This window comes from Phodopus roborovskii, unplaced genomic scaffold, assembly GCF_943737965.1.
Source record: "Phodopus roborovskii unplaced genomic scaffold, PHOROB, whole genome shotgun sequence".
Taxonomy (NCBI): Eukaryota; Metazoa; Chordata; class Mammalia; order Rodentia; family Cricetidae; genus Phodopus; species Phodopus roborovskii.
Genome location: NW_026126407.1, coordinates 27,776,777 through 27,804,309, shown reverse-complemented (window position 1 = coordinate 27,804,309; position 27,533 = coordinate 27,776,777). Strand labels below are relative to the sequence as shown.

Here is a 27,533-nt window from a genome sequence, read left to right as displayed (position 1 = left end):
AGAGAGGTCGGAGCGCAGATGAGAGGACGACAGTAGCCGTTCTGCCCTAAGCAGCGCCACCTCCGGAGCCCAGTGTCCCCACTGGGCCTCGGGTGATTCGAGGCCTCGAGGCTGCGCAGGAGCCACAAGGCTCCAACGCTCTTATTACTGAGGTCCCCAAGCCACTGCTCAATGTGCCGTGCCGGAAGCTCCCCTCCCCCTCTTCCCAAATGCTTCCAGCAGCCTGAAGACTCCAGCAGTGACCCGCGTGTCCCCGCGCACGCACACACCTCACGAACGTCAGCCCCACGCCTCCCTAACGCCTCGCACCCGGGTGCACGCAGGCCTTTACGCACGGCCGCACGCGGTCACAGAGCCACTGAAGGGCAGTGTATTGCTCGCGGGGTTGGAAAAGGACCCCGGGACAGGTCAGGGCGCTGTCTGGGGTGGAGCCGAGGGCGGAGCTTCAGGGCCGGGCGCGCAGAGCTGGGGCGTGTTCGCGCCGCCGTGATCCGCTCCGCTCCTCCCTCGGTCCGCTCCCTGCGCTCCCAGCCTCTTCGCCGCAGCCCCCGCCGTAGCTGCCGCTGCTCCCGCCGTCACCGCCTCCGAGGTAGGCGCAGCAGAGAGGGCCCCGGCTATGCCTGAGTCCCTGGGGGCCTCGGGCAGCTCTCCTGGGGAGTCTCGAGGGAGGCGATCGAGTAAGGATCGGGCGAGGGCGCAGGGCCTAGGAGCCAGGCATCGGGAAGGGTGAACCAGGGAGGATCATCGCGGGCCTGGAGGCTCAGCGGGCGGGTAGATGAGGCCTGGAGGGCGGGCGCCGAGCGGATCTCAGGAGGAAGAGATCCGAGTTAGAGCATCCAGAACACCTGCAGTTGGGAGCGAGGGGCGGTCCGAACATGCAGGCGGAAGGGCAAGGGCAGCCGCGTGGAGGCCGGGCGGGCCTCGGGTGTAGGTGACCTTCCTGGCGGCGCCCTTTGGCTCTAAATCTCGTCGACATGGATCTGGTAGAGACCCTCCCTCAGCCCAAGCCCTTCCTCTCCAGTCCAGAGGGCCTGTGCAGACCCAGCTTCCGCCGCCGAGAGGACGAATTCCAGGCATGGCCATGCCCTGGAGCCCCCAGCCCCTGTATGCCCTAGTCGGCCCACGCCCGGAGTAGGTGGCGCTGGGTCCCTCCCGCGCATGCCAGTGCCTCCCCGGACGGAACGGGTTGTCCTGAGTGGACTTAGGCCTCCAGGGCTGGGCCTGGACTAGAGGCGAGACCCATAGGGAGCGATATGCCTCTTTGGCCTTAGGGATGGATTCCTTGTTCTGTGTCACCAAATGCAACTGAGCATTCGGGAAACTGTTTCCAGGGTCTGACATCTGATTGGAGGCCCACAACTCTTCATGGTTTGTCCAAGGTCACACTGGTAGAAAGATTTCAAACTTCGAATTTATCTTATGCGAAATAGGAGCAGTTATATATACTTCATTGAGTTTGGGGGGAAGAATAAAATGATCCGATTAACACGGAGCCTTGGGGCACACACAAGCACACCTTGTCAACTTTGACACTTAACCTTAGGAGCTTTTGGGGAGGATTGAATTCACTCCCTTTATCCCCCCCTACCCCCCCGCAGACCTTTTGTTTCACATTGTGCCCTGAAAAGGACTCAACTATGGGGTCCTGTTACTTTAATCCCATTATTACTATGTTAGTAACAACCATTTGTGCACCACAAGATATTGAGTAATTGAAGGACAATTCATGAAATACTGCCTGTTTACAGACAGTCGTCAGGCTCGATCACTAAGTCTGACTGCAGACCCAGCTGGATTGCAGGAAGGGTTTGGGCTTACCCTTGCCTCCCTTGACCAGAGAGATGGGTGAAGGGGCTTCTTTACCCAGGCAGCGTTGTCTTCAGGGTCTTGGGTGGAACCACTTGACATACATTAGGTGGATAGGAAAGGTCAGTGGTGATATATTAATTTGTAGAAATGTTTATTTAGATGTATGTGTCTGTGCCTATATGAATTTGTGTGCATATAATGCAGGTGTCCTCAGAGGCCAGGAGAAGGTACTGGATCCCCTGAACTACCCAAGGTGGGCCTGGGGTATCAAACCTGGGTCATCTGCAGGAGCAGGATGCACTCTTAACCCCTGAGCCATCTCTCCAGCCCCAATAAATCCATTTGTTTTTCATTCCGCTCTATATCCTACCACAGCAAGTGACACATGGGAGGTGCATATTAAATTGAGGAATCTTGAACACTCATTAGAAGACATGTGCATCTCATATAAGCTATCCTGACCTAGTAGAGTCACAGATGTTTAAAGAATTGTAATGGCACATACTAACCTACAGCAGTAGCCATGAAAGATGAGAAGTTACTCCCTTATAACATTCCACAACTTCCCAAGTCCTGTGGGAACTTGTCAAACGGGTGTTTCTGGGCTTTATGTGACGTGGGTGAATGGAATTCTGGCCAAGGCCTTGGGCCTGTTGCGCCTTCCTTTTCTGACAGGTGTGTCTGGTGGCTTCTACTATCATGTGACTTTGAGGGAGGTACCTGGCCCCAGCTGTAGCAGTGGGTACTCAGAGTGCTTCGTTTTGTTTCTGATTATCTAGACTAGAATGAGGTTTTAGACAGGCTGTTTGGGACCATGAACCTGAAGCAGGTGTAGACTCTGGATTATTGAGATGGTGGTGGTAAGGGCAACCTTAACCCCCATCCTCAAGGTGCTCCGAGGCCCTTTGCTCTTGCTAAGTTTCCCACAGTATGATGGACACCTGTAATAGTGGTGACTGAGGGAAACTGTGGCTGAGAACTGCCAAAGGCAGGAGGTTAGCCTCCACAGGATTCCAGAAAGGTTGTACTCTGTAACTTTGTCCTTTCCCCACGTTTCCTTGGCAGTCATCAAGAAAGGATGATGAGGGCAGGCTCAGCAATGCCTGGGCACAGGCCTCCCTTTCACTGTTAGTCACAGGTGTAAGCATTTTACCTAGAGTTGAGCAAGAAAAAGCTCCAAAGTGCAGCCTGGGCTCTCAACACTGATTGGACTCACAAGAGCCACAGGGTCTGGCTCAGGTTAAGTAGCTTTCTTATTTCTTAGTTTCTCTGTTTTAAAGTGTTCTTTGCTTTTTTTTTCCCCCTTTTGTTTTAAAACATTATTTGTTTGGAGGTAGACATCACATGTGGAGGTCAGAGGACAACTTCTGATCTTCCTGTCTCCGCCTGAGTGTTGGGATTGCAGACGTGTACCATCATACCAGAATCTGCTGTACAAGAGTGATTGGCACTGTTGTCCATTCTGGAGCTCAGCGTGTATATATTCTTTTTGGTGCTTTTTCTAGACAGGGTTTCTCTGTAGCTTTGGAGCCTGTCCTAGAACTAGCTCTGTAGACCAGGCTGGTCTCGAACTCACAGAGATCCTCCTACCTCTGCCTCCTGAGTGCTGGAACTAAAGATGCGCGACACCACTGCCCAGCTAGAGTGTGCATATTCTGTGACCCTGCTGTGTATGCTTGGTGTCTGGGCACAGGGTAGTTCTCTGTTAGGGTCCCCACACTGTACCACTGCTATGTGTTGAGCTCGTGGGTGTGAGTTTATAAAGTAGAAATCACTCTGGTTGGGAACAGAAAAAGAAATATGAAGCTGATGTTGGCCATCTGCAGTGGATAGTGCCCACAGGAATCAGTCCAGTTTCCAGCAAGGATCTTAGGGCTGAGTATTAGAAAGCCTAGTTTTCCCTGGGACGAGATGCGAGGTGTTCTTCCAGGACCTAGCTAGACAGCATCCAGCTAAACAATACTTCTTTATGGATGAGGAGGACTCTGCACCCTGTGGTTCAAGGTGAGTCTTTGACAAGATGCTCAGAGACCATTATTATAATAGTATGCAAAACAGGGGCTTGCTTAGATCCCTAGCCACAAATGTAGCAATGTAAACTATTGAATGGGTATAGAGCTCAGTAGGATGCATGCCCAGCTTGCAGGAAGCCCTGGGTCCTAGCTGCAACACTGTAGAAAGTCAGTGTGATGGGATACACTCTGGTGGAGGTGGAGGTGGTCATCCTTGGTGACTTAATAATGAGTTTGAAGTTTATTGTCATCTTGATGGAATGCTAGTTGTGTTTGTTTCATGCCTTCTGTGGGTACCATCCACTAGTGTTTTATATTGATGAAAAATGGGATTGGAAAGACTGATTAACCTGGATCTTTTACGTAGAAAGGGGAGTAGGATATGGGCCCAGATGCTCTTGATTCTCCAGGTTAAGCGCTTAAAAGAACTGTCTGTGTCAACCCCCTTACCCCTTGTGTGGGCTCTTGAGATGTCTGTGGCTATGCTGGAGCCTTGGTGTGCCTGGCTAGACCTTAGACCCTGGAGTGCTGACTGCCAGCATAGCCTTCCCCTCTTCACAGGTGGGTGAGTGGGTAGGCAGGCTGCCCTGAGTCAGCTCCATTCTCCCAAGCCTTGTGGAAGACTGCTGCTGCTGGTGTCGGCCCAGCTTCCAGAGTGTTTTAAAATAGAAGCAGCGCCTGGAAAGCCAGGCTGCCCCCTGTGAGACTCTGTGGAGGGGGAGGGGAGGGGAGGGCAGCTGCTTAAGGGAACACAGTCTGCTTCCAGAGCAGAGGGCCAGTGTCTTGCCAGCATCTGGATCCGGTGACCGTACCCAGTGCTGCATTTGCTTGGAAAGATAGTGCTGTGCTGTTGTGTGTGTGTTTATATCTGTCTGTCTGTGTGTGTTTATGATTATGTCTGTGTGAGGGGGAGGTCCCTGAGCAGGGCCTGCCTTCTGCTGGGAGGTTGGTTACCATCCCCCCCAATCCTAGGGTTGGGGGATAGATAGTTGATGTTGCTGTAATCTCACCTGGCCTCTTTTATTTTATGTGTATGTTTTCCCTGAACATATGTTAGCACACCACATTCATTTTCGTCCAGAAGAGAGTATCAGATCCCCTTGAACTGGAGTTACAGGTGTTATGAATCTCTATGTGGGTGCTGGAAACCTAACTGTGGTCCTCTACAAAAGCTGAACCATCTCTCCAACCCTCTGATACATCTTTTGTAAGCTAAGCTGGTCCATTTTTGTTCTGGCAACCACCCAAAACTGTTGGAGAAACAGTGGAGCCAAATGTCCCATGATTCTGTCATTCTGAGGGGACCCTGGGATGGTGATGGAAGAGTTAGTTTGGTCCCTGTGTTGGTTTGGCTCCTGACAGTGTCTGTGTATACTGTTATCTGGTTATTCTTGCAGTATAATGAAGTTATTTGCAAAGATGGGGGTCAGGCTATAGAGTATCTGAGAAAGGGTGTGCCTGTGGGTCTTTTCACACCCAGGGGCTCTTCTGTCCGGCTCCTTCCGTAATCACCTATAATGTAGTTACCTCCATGGTCTGGGAGATGCCATGGCACGGTGGCACCTGCTCTTTGGAATTTGTCCTGTTTCCCCCTGGATTTTGGGGGTGGGGATCTGAGCCACTAGGGGTGTTACCAGTGTTCAGGGGACTCTACTTCCTGGCCAGGTGTGAGACTGACAGCCACACTGCTGCCTGTGTTACCCATAGGCAGAGCCTATGTCAAGTTCGGGGTTCTGGTGGGTGCATAGTGAAGAATGAGCCTGATTTTTTTTTTTTTTTTTTTTTTTTTTTGGGTGGGGGAGTTGAGATAAGTTTTTCTCTGTGTAGCTTTGGAGCCTGTCCAGGAACTTGCTCTGTTAGGCCAGGCTGACTTTGAACTCACAGAGGCCTGTCTCTGCCTCCTAAGTGTTGGAACTAAAGGTGTGTACCACCACCACTCACCCCTTCCAGCATCTTAAAAAATTATTTTATTTCGATGGGTGTTTTGTCTGCATGTATGTATGTGCACCATTTGTGTGTCTGGTGTCCTCAAAGGGCATTGGGTCTCCTGGAACTGGAGTTACAGATGGCTGTGAGCCACCATGTGGTGCTAGGAATTGAACCCAGGTCCCTCTGGAAAGATAGCCAGTGCTTTTAACCAATGAGCCATCTCTCCAGTCTCTTAAGAAAAAAAAAAAAAGATTTATTTTTTATTTCATGTGACTGTATGCGCACCATATGTATGCAGTGCCCGAGTAGTCAGAGGTAGGCACAGGAGGCCTGGCGCTGGTTTTATAGATGGTTGTAAGTCACCATATGGGTGCTGGGAACCCAACCTAGGTCCCGTGAAGAGTGGACTGTGCTCTTAATTTCTAGTCTTCTTTAGCCCTCCAGCGTCTTGACTGTGGTGACATGTTGGAACATTGCTGACTTCCAGTGTTTTCTGTTCTTTACAACATTTAAACAATGAAGTAGAATAAAAAGTGGAAACCACATGTGAACTCCACATCTGCCTTCCCAGAGCCACGTTCTTCCCTGAGGCAGCCATTCTATCCACGGGACCTCTCTTTCCTGTTCTCTCCCACTCATTTACAAGTTCACAAGTGTGTAAAGAGGTACATGCAAAAAGCCCTTACTTGCATGATGTGGAGTTAGGAATTTTCTGTAGCATGCCATTTCCTTCCTTCCTTCCTTCTTTCCTTCCTTCCTTTTTTTGGAGACAGCTCTGGCTGTCCTGAACTCTCTACGTAGCCCAGGCTGGCCTTGAACTCCGATCTCCCTGAAGTGCTGGGATTAAAGATGTGTGCCACCTCACCTAGCTTGGCTTTCTCTTCATTCAACTGTACTTAGTGTTCTATGTTCCCACAGACAAATCTACCACTATTACTGTTGTTTTGAGACAGTCCCATAACTCAGGCTGCTCAAATTCCGTATGTAGTCAGGGATGACCTTGAACTTTTCTTCTTCCTGCCTCCTTGACCCAGGTGCTGGAATTACAGGCTTCTGCCTCCATATCCACCTCATCTTGTCTCTGATGACTGTTTGGTATTCCTTAGTCTGCTAGTATCCTACTTTTGGTTCATTTTCCTAATGATGACTGTGATGGTCACTTTACTTCTAGATTTGGTGTGGTCAGGTACTGGGCTTAGGTTTGTGGGTGCCTAGAATGCTACAGTGGAGAGGGAGGTGTTCCTAAGAGTGGGCTTAATCCTGAGTTACTTGTCCATCATCACTTTCCCTCAAAAAAAAAAAAAAAAAAAAAAAAAAAAAAAAGGGGGGCTGTATTCACACTCTGTTTCCTGGATCTCTGCATTGACATTTTGCCAGTCTTGAAGTTGCCACTCTGCAGTAGCTCTTGGAATGAAATGTGTCTGGTTTTGAGGCCTGAAGCAGCCGCTTTTCACCCCAGAGCCCTCAGCTTGGGCCCAGCTCCTCCCTGGTAAGGTTGCTGCTCTGGGGTCTCCTGGTCTCCTCTACTCTGCTTCTCCAGCTGCCTTGCTCAGGAAGCTCTTACTTCCTGGTTACATTGTAATTTTCTTGTTCCTATTGTCAGACAGCAAGTTTCTACTTTCCTCCTTTTGTTACAATGATACTCTTTACTAAGCAGGAGCTGGCCTAAGAGCCCTAGTTCATCTAGAACTCTCCTGGTCCTGCCCCTTTGTTACTTGCCCTTCTCCCTTCACTTAAATTCTATGTATATGAGTGTTTTGCCTTTTCGCATTGTGTGTATCATGTGTCCACAAAAGCTAGAATTATATCTAGCTGTGAGCTCCCATGTGGGAGCTGGGACTAAATCTAGGATCTCTGCAAGAAGCAAGTACTCTTAACCTCTGAGCCATTTCACCCCCCCCCCCCCCATTTTTGAAACAGCTTAGGCTGGCTTTGAACTTACCATGTAGCCAATGCTGACCTTGAACATCTTTGGTTCCTTCTGCCTCTATCTCCTGAGGGCTGGGTTTATAGTCATGTGCTACCAAGCCTGGTTTATGCAGTGCTGGGGATAGTGCTAGAGGCTTTGTTCATGCTAATGCCAGGCAAGCACTCTACCAACTGAGTCTCATCCCACCCCTTAGCTATTCTCTGGCCTAAGCCTCTGAAGCTACTGCAGCTTGCAGTGATATTTTGGTAGGGCTGATGAGAGGGCTCAGTAGGTAAAGGTGCTTGCTGCCAGGTCTGAAGACCCAAGTTCAGTTCCCAGAACTACATGGTGGAAGGAGAGCTAACTCCTGCAAGTTACCCTCTGACCTCCGCAGGTGCACAATGGCACACACAGGCTCACTGAATACATGTAGTTAAAAACATAATATGCCCTATCCATTGCATATTTACTCATGAATGCCCATCATGTGCCAGGCCTTGACATCTTTATACACATTTGGACAAACATATGCTTGACAGGTTTTGAGGAGCTTTGAGTTCAGGGTGTGGTGTGGGAGGAGGAGTGGAGGGTGGGAGCATGGTGAATGAGCAGCTGTCACTGGCATGTAGTTGATGAGTCAGGAAGACATTGTCGTCCCCCTCCCCCCAAGATGGAGGTTATGTAAGTGTGCTGTGTAGCCTGCTTAGGTGATATACAATCCTTCCCCTCAGAGCTTCCAGTATGGCTGGATATCCATTCCTGAGGCTGGAGTTGTGTTGGCATAATGTGTTCAAGGTCAGCCAGGGCAGACATGTGTTGGGTAGCCTGGCAGACTGGAGGGGCAGCAGGGAGCTCTGTGACTTGTGACTTGCTGGTCCTCTTCAAAGCTGTCATTGATCAGTGTTGGTCTGCTTTGCCTTGTCCTACCCACCCTGCTGTGTTCTTGTCTCTTACTGGCATGAAGTTCCAACACCCAGGCAGAGCTGAAGCTTTGTCTTTTCAGGCCACCTTCTTACTGTGCTTGGGGCTGGCTGCCTGGCCTGTGTCGGGCTGTTCTGCTTCATGCTCAGGGCTGGCCTCTGAAGGGGTGTGGGTGATGCTGCAGAGGGCAGTTCTGTGGCGACAGTTGTGTATCCACAGTGCTGCTGTTCTGGTGGAAGGAAGAGCTAGGAGGGACTTGCCCAGGCTTCTACCTCCAGGCAGGGTTGAGTGAGGGGCTGCATACTTTTTTTTCTCTCACTCCTGGCTGAGGAGCCTGAACTTTATTCCCACCAGGAGGCATTGCTGAAGTGAGTTCTGAGAACTGTGTGGAAATGGGTATCTTCTGGGCGCTGTTTATTTTTGTCGGAAGACTGAGCTGCTCAGCAGAGGCAGAACTCTCATCTTGTCTCAGGCTGCCCTTAATCCTTCTGGATAAATGCATCACAGGATGGGGCGTGGGTGCCTGAGGGCAGGAGGAGAAGCCACTGAAACCTAGCAACAGGGGGCATTTGGCAAGAGCTGGGCCAAACTCATGCTCAGAGGGGTGTTCCCTAGGGGCCCAAGAGAGAATTTGACTCTCTTTTACCTAGTCCCCTTCCCTCTGAAGGTGGAGAGCATATTTTCTTGTTACGGTGTAGACAAGCCTGTCACCTTGTCCTAACAGCCCAGACTTGGGGATGTTCTGTTCCCCTCTCTGTTCGCGGGACCTAGGGGAGGGTGTAACTTGCATGTGGGGAGGCTGGTTCCACTGTGGTTGATGTAAAGTGTTGGCAGTTAAGACTGTTTTTGTGTGCTGCAAGTTCACTTGCATGCAGCAGGTACCAAATAAAGGCAGCATGGTAGACTAGTCAGAGGGGAGCCCTACAGAGCCTGGCCCTGCTCTGAGCTCTGGCATCCCAACTCTTGTCCTGGGCACTAATCTCCTTAGTGCTGGTGATTTAGCTGATGTTTGCTGTGGGGTTTTTCTTTTTTGGCAGGTGGCTTTCCATGCTGGGTTTGGGATTAGTGTCAAAAGATGCATCTGGGGAACACTGAATAATGAGTGCCCTGCCCTTTTCTCATGGTGGGATCTGGTCCAGATGCAAAGGTGACTCTCTGCAGGGTGGGAGGGTGGGGGGGGTAGGAGGCTTTTTTGTGATGCCAGGGAAGAACAGCGGGGAAAGACCTGTCCTCTGACACAGCTCAATTGGTAGGGTGTTTGTCTAGTGTGCAGAGCCTCAACACTGCATACATCCGAAATGCTTGCACTTCCAGCACTCTCAGATGGAGACAAGAAGATCAGAAGTTCAAGGACATCCCTGTCTATGTAGTTTGAGGCCAGCCTGGGCTAAACAAGATCCTGTCTCAAAAGAGAAAACAAAAACAAACCCTAAAAATACAGACACGTGTGTGGGCACACTATTAAGATGGCTCAGGGGTTAAGAGCACTGCTGTTATAGTTTATTTCTTTATTGTTGTTTTGAAATATGGTTTCTCTGTGTGGCCCTGGTAGTCTTGAAACTCATCCTGTAGACGAGGCTGGCCTCCTGAGTGCTGGGATTAAGGGTGTTTTAACACTGAACCTGAGTTTGGTTCTCAATTCCCACATTGGGAATTGAAACACCTGTAACAACAGCTTGAAGAGAACACACACACACACACACACACACACACACACACACACACACACACACAGAGAGAGAGAGAGATGTATACATAAAACTAAAATGAAGGCTGGGCTGTGTGCCCACGGCTTTAATTTCAGTACTTGGGAAGCAGAGGCAGGCAGATCTCTGTGAGTTCAAGGCCAGCCTGGTCTACAGAATGAATTTCAGGACAGCCAGAGCTACAAAGAGAAAGCCTTTCTGAAAAACCAAAAACAACACAACAAAACCAAAAACACACACACAAAACAACCCCCCCCAACACACAAAAACACCTTAAAAACTTGTCAGAGTGGGAGTGGGCTTTAGCAAGCTTGGATGCTGCTGATAGGCCTGTCCCCTCTCTGCTCCAGCATGGTAGGGAACAGCTCTGTCTACAGATAACTCTTTTTGTTTGCTTTGTTTGTTCATTTCATTTATTTTATATGTATAAATGCTTTATCTGTGTGTGTATGTACACCATGTGCATTGGATCCCCAGAACTGGACAGTTGTGAGTCACTGTGTGGGTGCTGGAAATTGAACCCCTGCAAGAGCAGCAAATGCTCTTAACCAGGGAGCTATCTCTCCATATCCCTGTTTTTGTATTTTCACAGATAGCTCTTAATCCAGGCAGAGATGGGGAATGTTCTGGGCTCTCCGCCAAGATGTTCTGCAGGTCTGCTGGGCTGTGTTATCTTTCAGCCGGGGATTGAGTGCTGTTGACTTCTTAGGAAGGGTCAGGCCCATCTGGTCTGAGGTGTGTGTGTTATTTGTCTAGGCCTGAGTGTGAGGTCTCCTGCCTGCCCTTGGGTACATGTGCCTGCTGGGTTAGTTTGAAGGAAAGGGGAGAGTCCCCAGTTTTAGAAGAGCCGACAGGGCAGTGTCAGGTACACCCTCTGTCCTGACCCTAATATGGCTGGTCTGCCCATGGTTCCAGCCTGTTTGTGAGCAAGAAATAAAGCAACAGCAACGAAAGTTAGGGGAGGGTGGGCACAGTCTTTGAAAATGGGAAGCTCTGCTTGGACTGCAGTCTCAGCTAGCATTGAGTCCATGGTTGGTTCTGTTTAAAGTGTACTATGTTTGATTGTGGGCTGTCTCTTAATTCTTTAAATGACATTTAATTATTTATTTATGGATGGGTTGATTTTAGGATGTGGAGATCACAAGATAACTTTTGGAAGTTGACTCTCCTTTGCACCATGCAGATTCCAAGGGTCCAGCTGAGGTTGTCTAGCAGGCGCCTTACCTGCTAAATTACCTTTCTCACCCTGTGGGCTCTGTGGTCTTAAGTGAAGACTTTGGTTAATTAATATTGATTGTTCCCTGGAGTCACCTGACGTCTTTCCCAGGGAGTTCCGTCTTGCCAGGAACATACAAGTATATTCATGTTTGTAAATGCATACGTGAGTCACGTCAGGTATTATATATGCAGATTCAGTTTGATAATTTAGGTGTGTACAGTATTTTAAAAGCAAAAGGACCAAGGCTGGGAACTTAGTTCGGTTGGCAAAGTGCCTGCCAGTGTACAGGAAGTCCTAAATTTGACCCTAGCAATGATAAATGCCTATAATCCTAGCAGTTTTGGGGTAAAGGGTTAGAAGTTCAAGGTCATCCTTTGATATATAGAAAGTTCCAGGCCAACCTGGCTACATGAGATCCTGTCTCAGGAAGAAGGAGGAAAAAAGGGAACACTCTCTTGGCTAGTGACAGTAATGATTCTGGGATGGGACGTTTTCATTTATGGAGCCTTCTCTTCTAGTATGGAAATCAGTGTGTGCTGTCCCAGAGTAGGATTTTAATTTTTTTCTATATAGTTTGTCAACATAAAACCTTCCAGGAATATGTCATCCTTACAGTGGAGACCATCTCTTCCTCTGACTACTGAGATCCGTAATAACTATTTGACTGACTTAGTCATGTATAACAACCAGCTCCCCTGGCCTCCTGGGGTGCTTGCACCCATGTGTGCGTACTCACCCACAGACACCACTCTCGATGGACCCAAGGCCTCATGCATGCTAACCCTGGGCTCTAGGCTCAGCTCCCCAGATAGTGCTTTGATAGTTGCTTTTGTTTGTTTTTCAAGACAGGGTTTCTCTGTGTAGCCCTGGCTCTCCTGGAACTCAATTTGTAGACCAGATTGGTTTTTAACTCACAGAGATCTGCCTGCCTCTGCCCCTCATGAACTGAAATTAAAGGCAGGCACCATCACTGCCTTTTTAAAATAAAGGCCCTGTTGTGGCCAGAAGTGGCTCAGAAAGTACTTGGCTGCTCTTACAGGAATCCCAGCTTGGACTGGAGAGACAACTCAGAGGTTAAGAGAACAGACTGCTCTTCCAGAGGTCCTGAGTTCAATTCCCAGCAACCACATGGTGACTTACAACCATCTCTAGTGAGATCTGGTGCCCTCTTCTGTCATGAAGCCATACATTCAGGCAGAACACTGTATGCATAATAAAGGAATCTTAAAAAAAAAAAAAATCCCACCTTCCACGTATATATAACTATCTACAACTCCAGTTCTAAGGGATCTGACTTTGGCCTCCTCAGGCACAAGGCATGAACATGGTGCAGATAAACACATAAGTAAAAAGGAATGCATCTTTAAAAACTATAAAGTCACATTGGAGTACAATAAGCATTTAAAGTCTTGCTAGCTGTGACAGTACACTCCTGTAATCCCAGAGGCAGGAGGAGGAGAAGGGGGAGTTCAAAGGTCATCCTTGGCTACTTAGTTGCCTTTCCTGTTACAGTGATAAAACACTGACAAAGCAATTAAAGGAAGAGTTTATTCTGGCTCAGTGTTCAAGGGTGCAGTGCACTAGGCAGGAGCCTAAGGCAGTGGAGTCTTGAAGCAACAGGTCACAGCGGATCCAGTCAGCAAGTGGACAGCCCTGAATGCTGCTGCGCTATCTTCCTCAACTTAGACAGCCGGGATCTCAGTCTGGGGAATGCCGCCTCCTGCAGTGGGCCCATTTCCTAGGTGACTCTAGGTTCTGTCAAGCCTGACAATATCAACTATCATAATGAGATAATGAGTTCCAGGGTAACCTGGGCTCTATGAGGTTTTCTCTAAACAAACACGTTTCCCATTTATTTGCTGCTCTAGTCTCTCAGTGATAGGAGCAGTTATACGCATGGGATAAAATAATATTAGACCATTGTAAATTGAGATGAAGTGTGTTTTGTCTCTTTTGCATGGTCTAGACATTGTTCTTGGTGGTTATGTTTAAATGTGAACAGGATTTAATCAAGAGTGTTTGCAGTTAATATTGTTTTTATTAATTAAAAGCTACTAAAGAAAAATATTGCCGGGTGTTGGTGGTACACACCTTTAATCCCAGTACTCCAGGGAGCAGAGGCAGAGGCCAGGATTCCTTTTTGTAGCGTGTGGTTGGATTTCTTTTCAAGTGAGGAGTTACTTACCTAGCTTGTCATGTGGTAAAAGTGGTCCCTGAAATATGAAAATTCTGTGAAAAGTTGGGCTGGTGGCATGTAAAGGTACTCCATTGATACTTGGAATGAGACCAGAGCCATGTGTGGAAATACATTGATCGCCGTGTATTTGTAAGAAGATCTGTCTTATTGGCGAGAGTCCTGCAGTTCAGTAAAGTAACTGACTCCTGGGGATGTGTCTTTGACAGTTTGTTCATTCAGCAAATATCGACTGACTCTCCCTGTGCTCTGCATTTGTGCTGAGGCCTGGGGCTACTAAAGTCAGGTTGATCACTTAAATTCCTCCAGGTCTGGCCCGGAAGGGTAAGGGTGAGACAGCTCACGGCACACCCACACCTGGCAGGGGAAGCTGCCTGGGACTTTTAGAGCTGGGCGATTTTTATTGGTTGTTTAATTACATTAAATAGCTTTTACTGGTGGTAAACTAATCTCCATAATTACCAATGCATTCATTCATATCGGTGCTTCTCTTGTTGTGGCAGAAGATGGCTGTGCCTCCCACATATGCTGATCTTGGCAAGTCTGCCAGGGATGTTTTCACCAAAGGCTACGGTGAGTGTTGGAGGAGGGAGTCAGAGTAATGGAGACATGGAGGGCGTTTCACTTACTAACAGGGTTAGCATGTTTGGGACAGTTGGACAGTTGTCCAGTCAAAAGGACAAGCTTCCTGCAGCTTTGCGCCACCCAGTGGTGAGGTTCAGTCATTGCAAGACAAGTAGCTGATTAGTCTCTTGCAAGCTTTAGAGTCCGCCCAGTAGAATGCCGTTCTAAATTTAGCCTGATAGGCCCACCAGGCCTGATGACTGTGTCTCTGCCAGCTTCCGGGAACACCACCCCCCTGCACTGCCCTGCATGGGCACGGGAGCGCGCGGGGTGTGTGTGCCACTGTTGCATTGGCTCCCACAAGCAACAGCAAGGGTCAGGTGCCCCAGTTCTTAGGGCTGCGTTGAGTTTCTTTAAGCATTTCCAGATAGCCAGGAGGAAGGCAGAGCTCCTGGCTTCCCAGCTTAAGAATGGCTTTTATTTTTCTAGTGCTGGGGATCCAGCCAACCTAGGGCCTTGAGCTTGCTAGCAATTGTCCTACATCTGAGCTGTACCTCCAGTCCCTCTGGCTTAGTTAACTTGTTCATGGTTGTTTTTCTTTTTTAGGATTTGGGTTAATTAAACTTGATTTGAAAACGAAGTCTGAGAATGGATTGGTAAGTTGCTCAACTTGCATGGGACGGTGTATTTATTCCTGACCAGTAGGAGCTGTCGTGGCCAACCTGGCAGAGCCAAAAGCAGTTGCCTCTGTAGATTGTGGCTGTTTGTGCCTGTCCTATCATCATATCCCTGTGTGGTGGGTAGGTGGTCTGACTATAGTAACTGTTAATGTTCATAGGAAAATGAGAGTGGCCTCTGGTAAAATTGTCATTGTGTTTGCTGCTTTTTTTTTTTTTTTTTTTTTCCATGTTGTTTTGTGGTGTTGGAAAGAAATCAAACTCAGGGCCTAATGCTCTGTAGGCAAGTGCTCTTCCACTGACCAACACTTCTAGTCTGACCTGTTCTTGGTGTTTCTTACTTTAAAAATGACCTTTCCCTCTCTTTTTTTAAAAAGTAGTTATTTCACTTTATTTTATGTGCATTGGCCTGAAAGTGTCAGATTCCCTAAAACTGGAGTTACAGGCAGTTGTGAGCGGTTGTGTGGATGCTGGGACTCGAATCCACGCCCTCTACAAGAACAGTAAATGCTCCAAACCACTGAATCTTCTCTTCAGCCCTATTGACTTCTGTTTTTATTTATTTTAGCTTAGTTGTTTGAGGCAGGGTCTCTCTACATGACCCTGGATGCCCTAGAACTTATTATGCAGACCAGGTTGGCCTCAAATTTAGAGATCCACCTGCCTTTACTTCCTGGGTGCTGGGATTAAAATGTGTGTCACCTGTGTCTTTAATGTTTACTTATGATTAGGAAACACCTTACAGCAGTTGTCAGAAGGAGGAGTATAGTATGGGGTTTAGAATTCTACTGTGTCAGGTTTTGCTCAATGGCTCTCTCTGTCTGAGGCTGGAGCCAGCGTGGAAGCTGGTTGGTTTCCTGTCCAGACTTCAGGGCCCTAGTGGGGAAGGAAGCTGTCTTCCAAAGATCTCCCCAGAAGGTTCCTTTTGGTAGTGGGCTCTTCCACTCCTTTGTATTTTCAGTATCTGACTGAACTATACAAATAATTTTGCTTGGACATGCCGGGGACTCTCTGTTGTTTAAGGGCATAGAGAGATCCTGAGGGCAGCTAGACTGTGGGCCGAGAGGTACCCGTGGCAGCTGGTCTGCATGGTGAGAAGTACTCAGGGCAGGCTGATAGATACTCTCTCTCCTTTAAGGAATTTACCAGCTCAGGCTCCGCCAACACAGAGACCACCAAAGTGAACGGCAGCCTGGAAACCAAGTATAGATGGACCGAGTACGGGCTGACCTTTACAGAGAAGTGGAACACAGACAACACCCTGGGTACTGAGATCACTGTGGAGGACCAGGTAAGGCCTGCCAGCCAGAGGGTCTGGCTGCACTCATTCCCATCACAGCAACCACAGACTTTCCCTCGTTAACCTGTATCACCCTTCTCTTCCGTGCAGCTCACTCGCGGACTTAAGCTGACCTTTGACTCATCCTTCTCACCTAACACTGGGTAAGGTTCTCGCCTTTGTCCCATGACGACATTTTAGGATGTTTGGGGCCTTGGAAGTCCTTCATGACCAAAATCAGTGTCATGGATAACAATCACATGGCCTCTAAACTGGAGGCCAGAGGGTGGGGAGGGATTGTGGGGGGTCAGGGCCAGCCAGGATTATGTCGTGAGATTCCATGGCAAAGAACAAAAACCAACCAGACAACAACAGTCAGGCTGCCTTGGTCCGAGCTCTATACATTCTGAGTTCTGTGGTGGTGGTTTGGCTGCGACACATCTGTTAATGGGCTATGCTGTATCAAGGGTTAAGAAACACATTTATCTAACACGTGGTTTTGTGTGTTCCTATGCTCATTTGGGGGTTGAGGGTGCCTGGGCCAGGATGCTGTTTGCCCCAAGGAGACCCAGGGTCTCCTGTAGCCCAGGCTAGCCTTCAACTTGTTATATAGGCAAGTCGGACCTTGAACCTCTTTCTGAGCCTTCTGCTTCCATCTCCCAGCTCTGGGATCACAGATGCATGCTACCATATCCAGTGTCTGGGGTGGTAACAGTGAGGCCAGGGCTCGTGCACCCCAGGTGAGCACTACCCATTGAGCTGTGTCCCCAGGGCTAGGGATTGTCCTTGGCAGTAGAGGACTGAGACCAGGGTTCTATGATCCCTCGATGTCACTGTGTGCCTGGCTGCAGGCTGCAGGCTTTCTTTCTCTGTTGATCTGTTTTACTCAAGTCTGCCAATAATGAAAGCGCAAAGACTGAAGGGCAGAGGTGGCCTTTGGAAGCAGGGGCTAACTGGTCACAGTTGCCGGCCTGTTTTATAGGTGTGGGGGGGCGCCCTTTCCCAATTTTCTGAGACACAAATCTTGGAAGCTTAACCACAGGGTGGATCCTGGAGCTGCCAGGTCCTATTGGTTGTTGACACATCAGAGGGCAAAGAGCAAGTTGGTCTCCCTGGGCTCTGCAGGAGTAGAAAGAGCTCTTCCCTTCTGGAACAGCCTACACTCCTGTGGTTTTTGTACTCAGAAAGGCGAGTCTCCCAAGTCAGAGGTAGGTTGTTTGGCCCACTGATGACTGAGTCTAGGCTTTTACTAAATTGTAAGTCTTCAGTTTTTGATTTTGCAGGTTTTGGGTTCAGCAAAACATGTGTAAAATTTACCATCTGCATCATCGTTTGCGCCCACAGTCCAGTGGCATGTGTCTTCATGTTTTGCAATTCTGTGCTTTTTCTCTTCCTATTTTGATTGCCGGCCTATGCCTCCCCAGTGCTGGGATTAAAGGTTCAAGCTGCCGCGTGGGTGCTGGGAACTGAACCTGGGTCCTCTGCAAGAGCAGCAATTGCTCTCAACTGTTGAGTCATCTTTCCAGCCCCCTCAGTGTAACCTTTTATTTGAAAGTAATTTTGCAGTTTTTATATAGAAAATTGTGATAAAGCTAACATGTAGAGTTCCCCTAGCTCCCTCTAATGTTGAAATCTTATATCTACCATCACATTATAACACAGTGCATAATATATGCCCATAATGTATATTTAATGTATAGCATTTACTATATAATAATATTTCAGTTGAGCACATATAGGAATTATATGTGGGATTACAACTGCTCAAACATCCCTATTACCATTGAGTCATAGTGAATTTCTCGAGTGTGTGATAACTGGCATAAACAGCACCCACTCTGTCACCTGCCCATAAAAGTCTAGCATAGGTGGCTCAGAGGTTAAGAGCGCTGGCTGCTCTTTCAGAGGTCCCAAGTTCAATTCCCAGCACCCACATGGTGCCTCACAACCATCTGTGAAGGAGATCTGGTGCCCTCTTCTGGCCTGCAGCCATAGCATACATGCAAGCAGAACATTGTATACAGAATAAATAAATCTTAAAAAAAAAAGTCTAGCATTACAATTATGTGCACGTCACAGTATTTGAGGATGATACAGTGTGTGACTGGCTCATGTACTCACGGTGCACTTTCCCAGTAGAGTGTGTTCCTTTGTGAAATGTTTACCGTGAACACATATGCTGGGTTACACTGCCCGCCTTGGGCATTGAGTATGTACTCTGTCCCTTGGGTGCATCAGGAGGCCATGGTTGATTGACTAACCGTGGCCATCTGGGTTTCTGCAAGTGCACCCTGTGATGTTTACTCAGTGACCGAATGACCCAGTGATGTAATTTTCAGAGTGTGTCCCTGTCATTAAGCGATTGTAGCTGTAACAAAGATCAGCACCAGCAGGCACCACACCGTTAACTGTTGCCCTGATGGTTCTTCCTTCTGGCTTGGGATCCAGCTCTGGATCCTCTGTTGCATCAAGTTGTCAGGTCTCCTTTGTGGTCTCTTCTTGGGACACACTATGCGTCTGTTTTTCTTGTGCCGTGAACATTTTTTAAGAAAGGCTGAGAGTTCTTGATGGAATACCCTTCTACTTGGATTGGCCTGCTAATTCCTCCTGATTACATTCAGGCTGTATATTTTTTGGGCTGAAGAAATGGCTCATCACTGTGTCCACGGTACACACTGTAGGAAGACTGCCATCGTGTGTCTTGATTGCTGACACCAATCTTTATTATGTGGCTCATGTGGCATCTGCTGGGTCTCTCCACTGAGAAGCTGCTTTGCTTTCTGACATGCAGCGGGGAGATTCTAGGACAGCAAATGTGCTTTCAAAACATCATGCCTCGGGTCACATCCTTTAATTCTTTCTTGCCTCCATCATTATTTTTGGTAGTTACTACCATCATTCTTTTCTCTTTTTGGTTTTTTGGGACAGGGTTTCTCTGTGTAGCTTTGGAGGCTGTCCTCGAACTCAGTCTGTAGAGCAGGCTGGCCTCGGAACTTGAAGAGATCCGCCTGCCTCTGCCTCCCGAGTGCTGGGATTACTCATGGGTTTTACTCTTGGGCTGTCCTTCTCCATCACTTACTTAACCAGTTTTATTTTTATTTTTAAATTTTATTTAGATGTATTTATCTTTGTGTGCATGAGTGTTTTGCCTACATGTATGTGTGTACATTGTGCATGTGCCCAGTGCCTGTCAAGGTTGTAAGAGAATATTGGATTCCCTGGAACTGCAGTTACAGACTGTTGTGAGCCACCTTGTGGGAATGAAATACACGTGTTCTATAAGAGCCCCTAGTGCTCTTAATGCTGAACCATCTCTCCAGCCCTTTATTATTTAAAAACAAGCATGCACACACACACACACACACACACACACACACTTATTACTCTGTGTGTGTTTGTGTGTGTGTGTGTGTGTGTGTGTACATGCCAATGTAGACATCAGAGAGCAACTTGCTGGCTTTGGTTTTCTCCTTTCTTCATTCTAGTCCTAGGGATTTGGCTCAGGTCATCAGGTTTGGCTGCAGCCACCTCTACCTTTGGAGTCACGTTGCCAGCCTCTAATCAGTTTTTGTGTTAGTATAGGTTCATGGACATTTATTCTGTGGGTTATATTCAATTGCACCGTTTATATTGTGGCTCACATGGTCTGAGTTGTGACAGTTTGGAGCTCCTTCAGGTTGACATGTGTGGGCTTTTGGGGAGCTCCTCTCCCTTGGAGCTCATCTGTGTTTCTTGTTTTAGAAGTTGTGTGAGGTTCATCTTAGGCTCTTCCCCACTGAGTCCCGCTGTCAGCCATTCCTCCTAGGAGCCTTGGTTCCTTAATTGGGTAGGGTGTTTGTAGACTGTAGCTGTAGGTGTGAGGTGTGCTGGGTGCTTGAGCTTTGATGACTCTTGACAGACTGGAAATGACCTGGAATGCTGGCCAACCTCAGGCAAATGTGGGCCACAGCTAGGCGGGACTTCAGACCCCTCCCCCCACCAAGTGTTGCCTTCCACAGATGAAGCCTGCTTGCTAACCGTCACCGTATGTCATGTCTCTCTTGAGTGCTTGTCAAATTAATACCACCGCTTAAGTAGCTTTAAAAAAATCCCAGTGACATTTGAGAAAGGAAAATCTCCATAGATGCTGGAGGAGCAGAGACCTGGGGATGTGAGTCATTCTAGCTCTAGCTCTGTCATTTTTCTTTGGATGCTTGGACCCCTAGCTAGAATCCCACGAGGCAGTGAGCAGAGGCACAGTGCAAACTGGTGTGGGTGGTATACATGGTTGGTCAAAGGCTCTACCACAGGCACTACACTTTGTGGTTAAAAGCAGCTTTTTGTTTGGTTTGTCTTTTGGGAAAGGGTCTCATGTAGCCCAGTCTGGCCTTGAACTCCTGATACCTCCCGCCTACGTGTCCACGTGTGTGCCACTCATGTTTTATTGAGACAGCGTCTGACTATGTCCTCCAAGTTATGATCCTCGTGCCTCAACCTTGGGAGTTTGTTCTTTCCTTCTATCACGTGGGTCCTGGGGACTGAACTGACATCATTAAACTTGGCAGCATAAGTGCCATTACCCTACGCCATATTACTGGCCTTAAACCTCTTTTGATATATTTTAGTCTGTTGCCAATACTGTTCTTACCGATGCTCACATTTTCCCATCTCTGAAGCCCCTAGGTGGAACCTTCTTATTTTAGCAATTAGATCTGTTTGTCCAGTTCCTGGTAATCTCTGATAGCTTGGAGAGCTGCTTCAGGCTTACTCTGTATGTTTCCTGCTCTGGATCTGTAACTGACTGTTTCCCAAGAAACAGCAGGGCCTCTGGGAAGGGAATGGCTTCAGAGCCCATGGTCTGCATGCTTTAATCTCCCTGTGCATAGGGCCAAGAACAGGCAGGTCTGTGTAGTCCTCAGTGTTCTGACTTGGTTTCTGTCTAGGCTGGGAAAGCCATTGGCCAGGGAATCATCCCCTTTGCGAGCATTTGATGTAGTTTCAATTTTATTTGATAGATTTGATCTTCAAAAATTTTTATTTTAGGGCTGGAGAGATGGCTCACAGGTTAAGAGCACTGACTGCTCTTCCGGAGGTTCTGAGTTTAATTCCCAGCAACCACATGGTGACTCACAACCATTTATAAAGAGATCTGGTTCCCTCTTCTAGCCTGGAGGCATACATAGAGGCAGAGTACTGTATATATGATAAATAAATAAAATCTTATTTTTTTTTAATTTTAATATATTTGTGTGTACATGGCATGTGCTTACCTGCCACAGTGCACATGTGGGGCTCAGAGGGTAAGTTCAGGTTTGTTCTTCTCTTTCGCCTTCTTGAGGCAGGATTTCTTTCTCTTTTCTTTTTTTTTTTTAATGATTTATTTATTTTTATTTTATATGCATTGGTGTATGTTTGTGTTAGGGTGTTGTATTCCCTGGAACTGCAGTTATAGGCAGGTATGGGCTGCTATGTGGGTGGTGGGAATTGAACCTGGGTCCTCTGGAAGAGCAGGCAGTGCTCTTAACTCCTGAGCCATCTCTCTGGGATTTCTTTTGTTCATTGCTACATATGCCAGGCTAGCTGGCTCTTGAGCTTCAGTAAGCCTTCTGTCTCTCCATCCCATCTCCCCAGAGAGATTTAGTGGGATTACAGATACTTTTGCTATGCAGACAACATTTACTGGGCTCTGGGGATTTGAACACAGGTCTTTAGGTTTGTCTGGCAAGCACTTTACCCACTAAGCCATCTATTCAGCCCAGTAGATGCTCTCTTATTCTCTGGGGTTTGCTTTGGATAAAAATTATGACTCATCTATCCTTGCTGAGGGACACGGGGTCCTGAGAACTAGTTGGCAGACACTGAACTAACTGGTCTTAGATGTGATGAATCTGGCATCACTGGGCCTGAGATCAGGACTTCCAGCCCCCTCATCAGTATCCAGAACTCTCAGTTGTGAACTCAGTGGGGTCTCACAACTGTGGCAGTGAATACTCTCCTAGTGTACTCACTAGGCAGGGGAAAAATTTGTTATTTATGTGTGCACACAAGTGTGTGTGCATGTGTACCACAAAGAGGCAGTTACCTGCAGAGACAAGAAAAGGTGTCAGATCCCCAGGACCTGAGTTGTAGGCAGTTGGGAGCTGCTAGTGTGGTAACAGAAACCGAATCCCAGTCTTCTGCATAAACACTTGCTTTTAACTTCTGAGCCTCCTCTCCAGCCCCAGAGACTTTTTTTTTTTTTTTTGCGCCACCCACTGGGTGAGCCACAAAGAAGACCATCTCTCTCAAATTGCTGCTTGGGCAGTTTTGTGATATGCGCCTCTTCTGTAGGTTTGGAAAACAACAAGCCTCATAGATGCCTGTGTGGGGTGTTGGGTTGGGCATAGGGAGAACAGCCCACTTTCTGGTCTCTTCCAATGGCATGCATGGCCCAGTGTTGATGTAGCCTCTTGCAGATGTGAGCTCAGGAGAACTTGTGTCCTGCTTGTGGCTCAGCAGCAGTTTAGGGAAAACTGACCACTGACCCCACTTCTGTTCCCTGTCACCTACTCACACTAGGACCAGTCAACATGTTTGCATAGTTCTTAGCATGATTGTGTCAATGTGAGTTAGCTTGGCTTTAATACATTTTTTTTCTTTTTCTCTTAGGAAAAAAAATGCTAAAATCAAGACAGGGTACAAGAGGGAGCATATCAACCTGGGCTGTGATGTGGACTTTGACATCGCTGGGCCCTCGATCCGGGGCGCTCTGGTGCTTGGCTATGAGGGCTGGCTGGCTGGCTACCAGATGAATTTTGAGACCTCAAAGTCCCGAGTGACCCAGAGCAACTTTGCAGTTGGCTACAAGACAGATGAGTTCCAGCTTCATACTAATGTGTAAGTGTGTGTGTGTGTGTGTGTGTGGTTGGGGGCGGGGGTTGCCTTAGTTACTTTACTAGTGCCGTGATAAAACACCATGGCCAGAGCAAATTATAAAAGAAAGTGTTTAGAGTCCTTGATGGCACAGTGGCAGGGACAGCTGAGAGTGAACATCTTGATCCACAGCTGAGAGGAAGAGGAAGAGAGCCTCAAAGCCTGCCCGCCTGTCCCCAGCGACACACCTCCTCCAACAAAACCACACCTCCCAATCCTTCCACAGTTCTATGGCCCGGTGGCCGAGCATTCGAATGGGGGCCAGTCTCATTTGGAATGCCACAGGAGGTTGCTTTTCTTTTTTTCTCAGATCAGTTTTTAGCCATTTGGGTCAGATGAGCCAAAGGGTCTGTTAGCAGTTTTGTTTCCCATCCCACAGTGGTTGATCAGTAATGCATAGGACTTTTTCTCTCTGTTAATGTGGTTAAAAGCTTACTGACTGTTGGATGGTGGGAGACAGGCAGAGGTTGCATATTAGGTTAGAGCGAGTCTGTCACTGGGCTTGGAGGTTGAAGGATGTTGACCTGAGGGAATCAAAAATTTCAACTGTGAAAATAATCTTATTGGGGGCTAGAGGGAAGCTCATTAGGTAAGAGCACTTGCTGCTGTAGGAGAGGATACAAGTTTGGTTCCCAGCACTCTTGTTTTGCATGGCTTACAACTACCTGAAACTCTGGGGGATCCGAGACTCTCTCTTGGTCTTTGAAGGATACATCATCCCCCATACATTAAAAAAAAAAAAGTAATTTTTGTTTGGCTTAATTTCATGAAGCACTAACTTGTTCTTTCCACTAGAGGGTGCTAAAGAAGTGATGTCTCACTTAGACCAGTAACACATTTATTTCCATTGATAATAAATTAAAGCATTCGTGTGTGTGTGCGCGCGCGCCTGTGTCTCAGTGTACATGTGGAGGTTAGAGGACAACTTGCAGGGAATCTGTTCTCTTTTTCCATATCCAAACCACAGACAGCACTTGCCTTCAAGGAATGTGAGGCCTGAGCTTTCCTGACCTTTCTGCCATGTTTCTTCTCCTTTGTTTCCCTTTACCATCTTTGACAGAATCAGTTGTGAAAGTAAAGACACAAACGGTAGAAAGTAGAACGCTGTGCAGAATCCTAATTTTCTAGTTTCTGCTTCCATTTTTAAAAAAACCTGTTTGTTTTTATTCATGTGTATGTGTGCATTTCTGTGTGTGTCGTGTGTGCGGGTGCCCATGGTGGCCAGAAGAGGGCGCCCGAGCCTCTGGAGCGGAAGTTCGGGGGCAGTTGTGAGCTGTCTTTAGGCTGATGAACTTCGGTCCCTTGGGAAAACAGCAAGTGCTTGTACGGTAACAGCCGAGCCCTGTCGTCAGCCCCATTTGCCTCGGTTTCTAAAAGAGCGTTTGGAAGCAAGCTTGAGGTTTTGTGCTGCTCTGGTGGTTGTCTGGATACCTTTGAGAGTTCCCTGTGACTGGGAGCAGTTTTAACTCTGAGACTGGTGTTTGTCCCACTCTTGTCAGGCTTCCTGTGTCTCAGTTCTCGTTTCATGAGATTTGGCCTTGGTTCAGTCTATTTCTGGCTTTCCCGCTCTCCTGTTATTGCTGGTGACTCTGCCTGGGTTTCAGCCCACGTCCCCGGGCAGCCAGCCGCTCATCTGTTGCTATGCTTACTTGCAGGAACGATGGGACAGAGTTTGGTGGCTCCATTTACCAGAAGGTGAACAAGAAGCTGGAGACTGCTGTCAATCTTGCCTGGACAGCAGGAAACAGTAACACTCGCTTTGGAATAGCAGCCAAGTATCAGGTTGACCCTGATGCCTGCTTTTCGGTGGGTACCCATGATTCCCTGGGCTTACGATTGAGAGAATTCCCGTGTTTCTGCTTAGAGCTTCTCATTGTGCAAAAGCCATTCTTGTGCTTAATCCACTTGAAACAGATACTAAAAAAGAAGAAGAAGAAGAAAAAAAAAAAAAAAAAATTGGCCTGGCTGACCAGGAGCTCGCTGTAGAGACTTCACAAAGATCCATGTGCCTCTGCCTCACCGGTGCTGGGGTTAAAGTCATGTGCCACCACAATTGCCTTCGTGAGGTTTTTTTCCCTTTTTTTTTTTTTTTTTTGTTGTTGAGATGGTGGTGGTTGCAGAAACAGTTTTTCTGTGTAGCCCTAGCTATTCTGGAACTCACTCTATAGACCAGGCTGGCCTCAAACGCAGAGATCTGCCTGTCTCTGCCTCCTGACTGTTGAGATTAAAGGCATGCGCCACCATGCCTGGCGCCCACGTGGTTTTTAAATCGTTGATATTTTTATTTTGGAGGAGCTGAACGCTTATGGAGGTTGATTGGGTAATATCTTTAAAGGCACATGGCACAGAGAAAGTGCATCCCCAGCCCTGGTTTTGAGCAGGCACTATGCTATTGAGCCTCTTTCTTTAGCCCATCACTGTCCCATCATGCAAACTGTATTCCCTTAAATGTTTTATTCTTGCCCTCATTTTCATTTTGTTCTCAGTCCTCGTGGCCCACATTAAGGTGTCAGTGGTCTGGATGGTGTATTCTGGTGGTAGAGCCCTTACCTAGCATGTGTGAGGACTATGCTTAAGCCATATTACTGGGGGAAAAAAGCAAACCCTAACAAGGCCAGGGCTGTAGCTCAGCTGGGAAGAGTACTTGCTTCACATGCAGAAAGCCTGGTACTTGGTCCCCAGCACAGCAGAAACAGCAGGCAGAAGGATCAGAAGTTCAAGGCCTTCCGTGGCTATGATGTTGCAAGTGTTCAAAGGCAACCTTGGGCTACATAGTGAGAGCACACCTCTAAAAATTTTAGTCAGTGGACATCTTGTCTTGCCTACCCCATGGCACTGGTCAGAGGACCCGAACTGCAAGATTTTGTGGTAAACCAAGTTGAACTGGCCTCTATTGTCACATTCTAGGTGGCCACCCTTTTGGATGGCGTGAGGAATTGTCTTGTTGCAGGATGTTTCTGCTGGTTGGTTTAAGTCACAGATAGGCTGTTTTAAGTCTCCTGACCTGGGAACAAGACTTAGCTCCCCTCAACATCAGCCATGTGTGTAAAACCAAAGGATGAGGGGCCTCCTTGTTGGGATGTCGGGAGCATAAAGGAATGGTTAGAGGGGACGTGGCCTGCCAAGAGCCCTTATTCTCCTTGCTCTGTCTTTGGGAGTTCATAGAAACGGGAGAGTTCATGTGCCTGCATTTGACACATCTCATATTGAGTTTCATGAGGTGGCCGTGGGCAGGTACACTTTGGTTCTGATAGCTGGGATCTGAGGGAGAAGCCCTTGCTCGTTTTGGAGGTAAACATGTGGGATACTGTTTTTACTTGGGCTAATCTTTTCTCTTTCAGGCCAAAGTGAACAACTCTAGCCTGATCGGTTTGGGGTACACTCAGACCCTAAAGCCAGGTATGTGTTGCCTGTGTGTGAAGCTAGTTCTCTGGTTAATTTTGCTGATTTCTGCTCTTGCTGTGGAACACTGTAAATGAGTGTATATAAGTCTTTAGAGTTGAATGTTTATAAAGGAGTTGTGGGGTCACTGTCAAAAGAAAAAAAAAAAAAAAAAAAAAAAAAAAGAGTACGAGAAATAGCCAGAAGGAAAACACTGGTAAAAACCATGTCCTTTCTGGTTATTTTTTCCCCATCCTTATTATTCCCAAGCAGTTGTCAAATTTTACCTGTCAGTTGCCCTCACTATGGAAAGACAAGGGTGTAGAATTAGTGTGAGGGCTCCCGGGGATAATCCCACTTTTGAGCCCTCAAAGGCTGGTGATGTGATGTGAAAACCAAGTTCTTCCTGGGAAAATCAGCCCGTTCGATCTAAAATTACTACGAGTAAGTACCAGGAAAAGGAATTTGTTGTCTGTGTGTGAGTATGGGTGCATACATGTTAAGAAGATGAATGTTCAAGCCTGATACAGGACAGGGTTTCCTTTGAAGGCAAATATTGCTCAAGCAGCTTACGGTATGGTACCAGATGTCCATTGCTCTTTGTAATGGGGAGAACATGACAGGCAGGGCAAGGGGAAGTGGATGTTCTGCTCTGGGTACCAGTGATGCCTTTGCATATGTTCATCTGAGGATACCAGCAAGCCAGGGTGTATTACAGAATGTACCTGAAGAGTCACCTTGTCTGGCCGTTTGGCCACTGCTGATTGTATCTGGAACAAATTTCGACTTTGGTATTAACCTCTCCTCTCTTTCCTTTGTCTCTTCCCCCTTCCCTCCTCTTCTTCCTTCCTCCAACTGTCACCCCTCCCTCCCACATCCTGTCTCTCTGGTCCTCCTGCAGGTATCAAACTGACACTGTCAGCTCTGCTGGATGGCAAAAACGTCAATGCAGGTGGCCACAAGCTTGGTCTAGGACTGGAATTTCAAGCATAAATGAATATTGTACAATCGTTAATTTTAAACTATTTTGCAGTATAGCTAC

The 27,533-nt window shown here is 47.6% G+C and overlaps 1 protein-coding gene and 1 non-coding gene across 5 annotated transcripts; both read left to right on the top strand.

The window, feature by feature from the left end:
* The first annotated feature begins 398 nt into the window (after positions 1–398).
* On the top strand, positions 399–27,533 carry Vdac1 (voltage dependent anion channel 1). 4 transcript variants are annotated; one of them, XM_051180715.1, is made up of 9 exons: positions 399–589; positions 14,206–14,272; positions 14,870–14,919; positions 16,079–16,231; positions 16,331–16,383; positions 22,847–23,074; positions 24,766–24,916; positions 26,452–26,509; positions 27,393–27,533. In XM_051180715.1, exons 2-9 carry the CDS (start codon positions 14,206–14,208, stop codon positions 27,482–27,484), a joined length of 852 nt encoding a protein of 283 aa, XP_051036672.1. In that variant the 5' UTR covers positions 399–589; the 3' UTR covers positions 27,485–27,533. The 4 variants fall into 4 exon arrangements, with proteins under 4 accessions (XP_051036672.1, XP_051036671.1, XP_051036673.1 ...); XM_051180714.1 differs by having other exon boundaries at positions 430–589; positions 14,203–14,272; XM_051180716.1 differs by having other exon boundaries at positions 586–726; positions 14,203–14,272.
* Positions 13,350–13,477, top strand: LOC127219873 (small nucleolar RNA SNORA20). Its single transcript, XR_007834306.1, has one exon. It is a non-coding gene; the product is annotated as a small nucleolar RNA SNORA20 (small nucleolar RNA).

What these genes read in the sequence shown, in the direction of transcription:
- Vdac1 (XM_051180713.1), top strand. Translation starts at nt 14,164, where the DNA reads ATGCATTCATTCATATCGGTGCTTCTCTTGTTGTGGCAGAAGATGGCT. An exon ending in TCCTTCTCACCTAACACTGG is followed by an intron (nt 16,384 to 22,846) that starts GTAAGGTTCTCG and finishes TTTTTCTCTTAG; the next exon opens with GAAAAAAAATGCTAAAATCA. An exon ending in ACCCTGATGCCTGCTTTTCG is followed by an intron (nt 24,917 to 26,451) that starts GTGGGTACCCAT and finishes TTTCTCTTTCAG; the next exon opens with GCCAAAGTGAACAACTCTAG.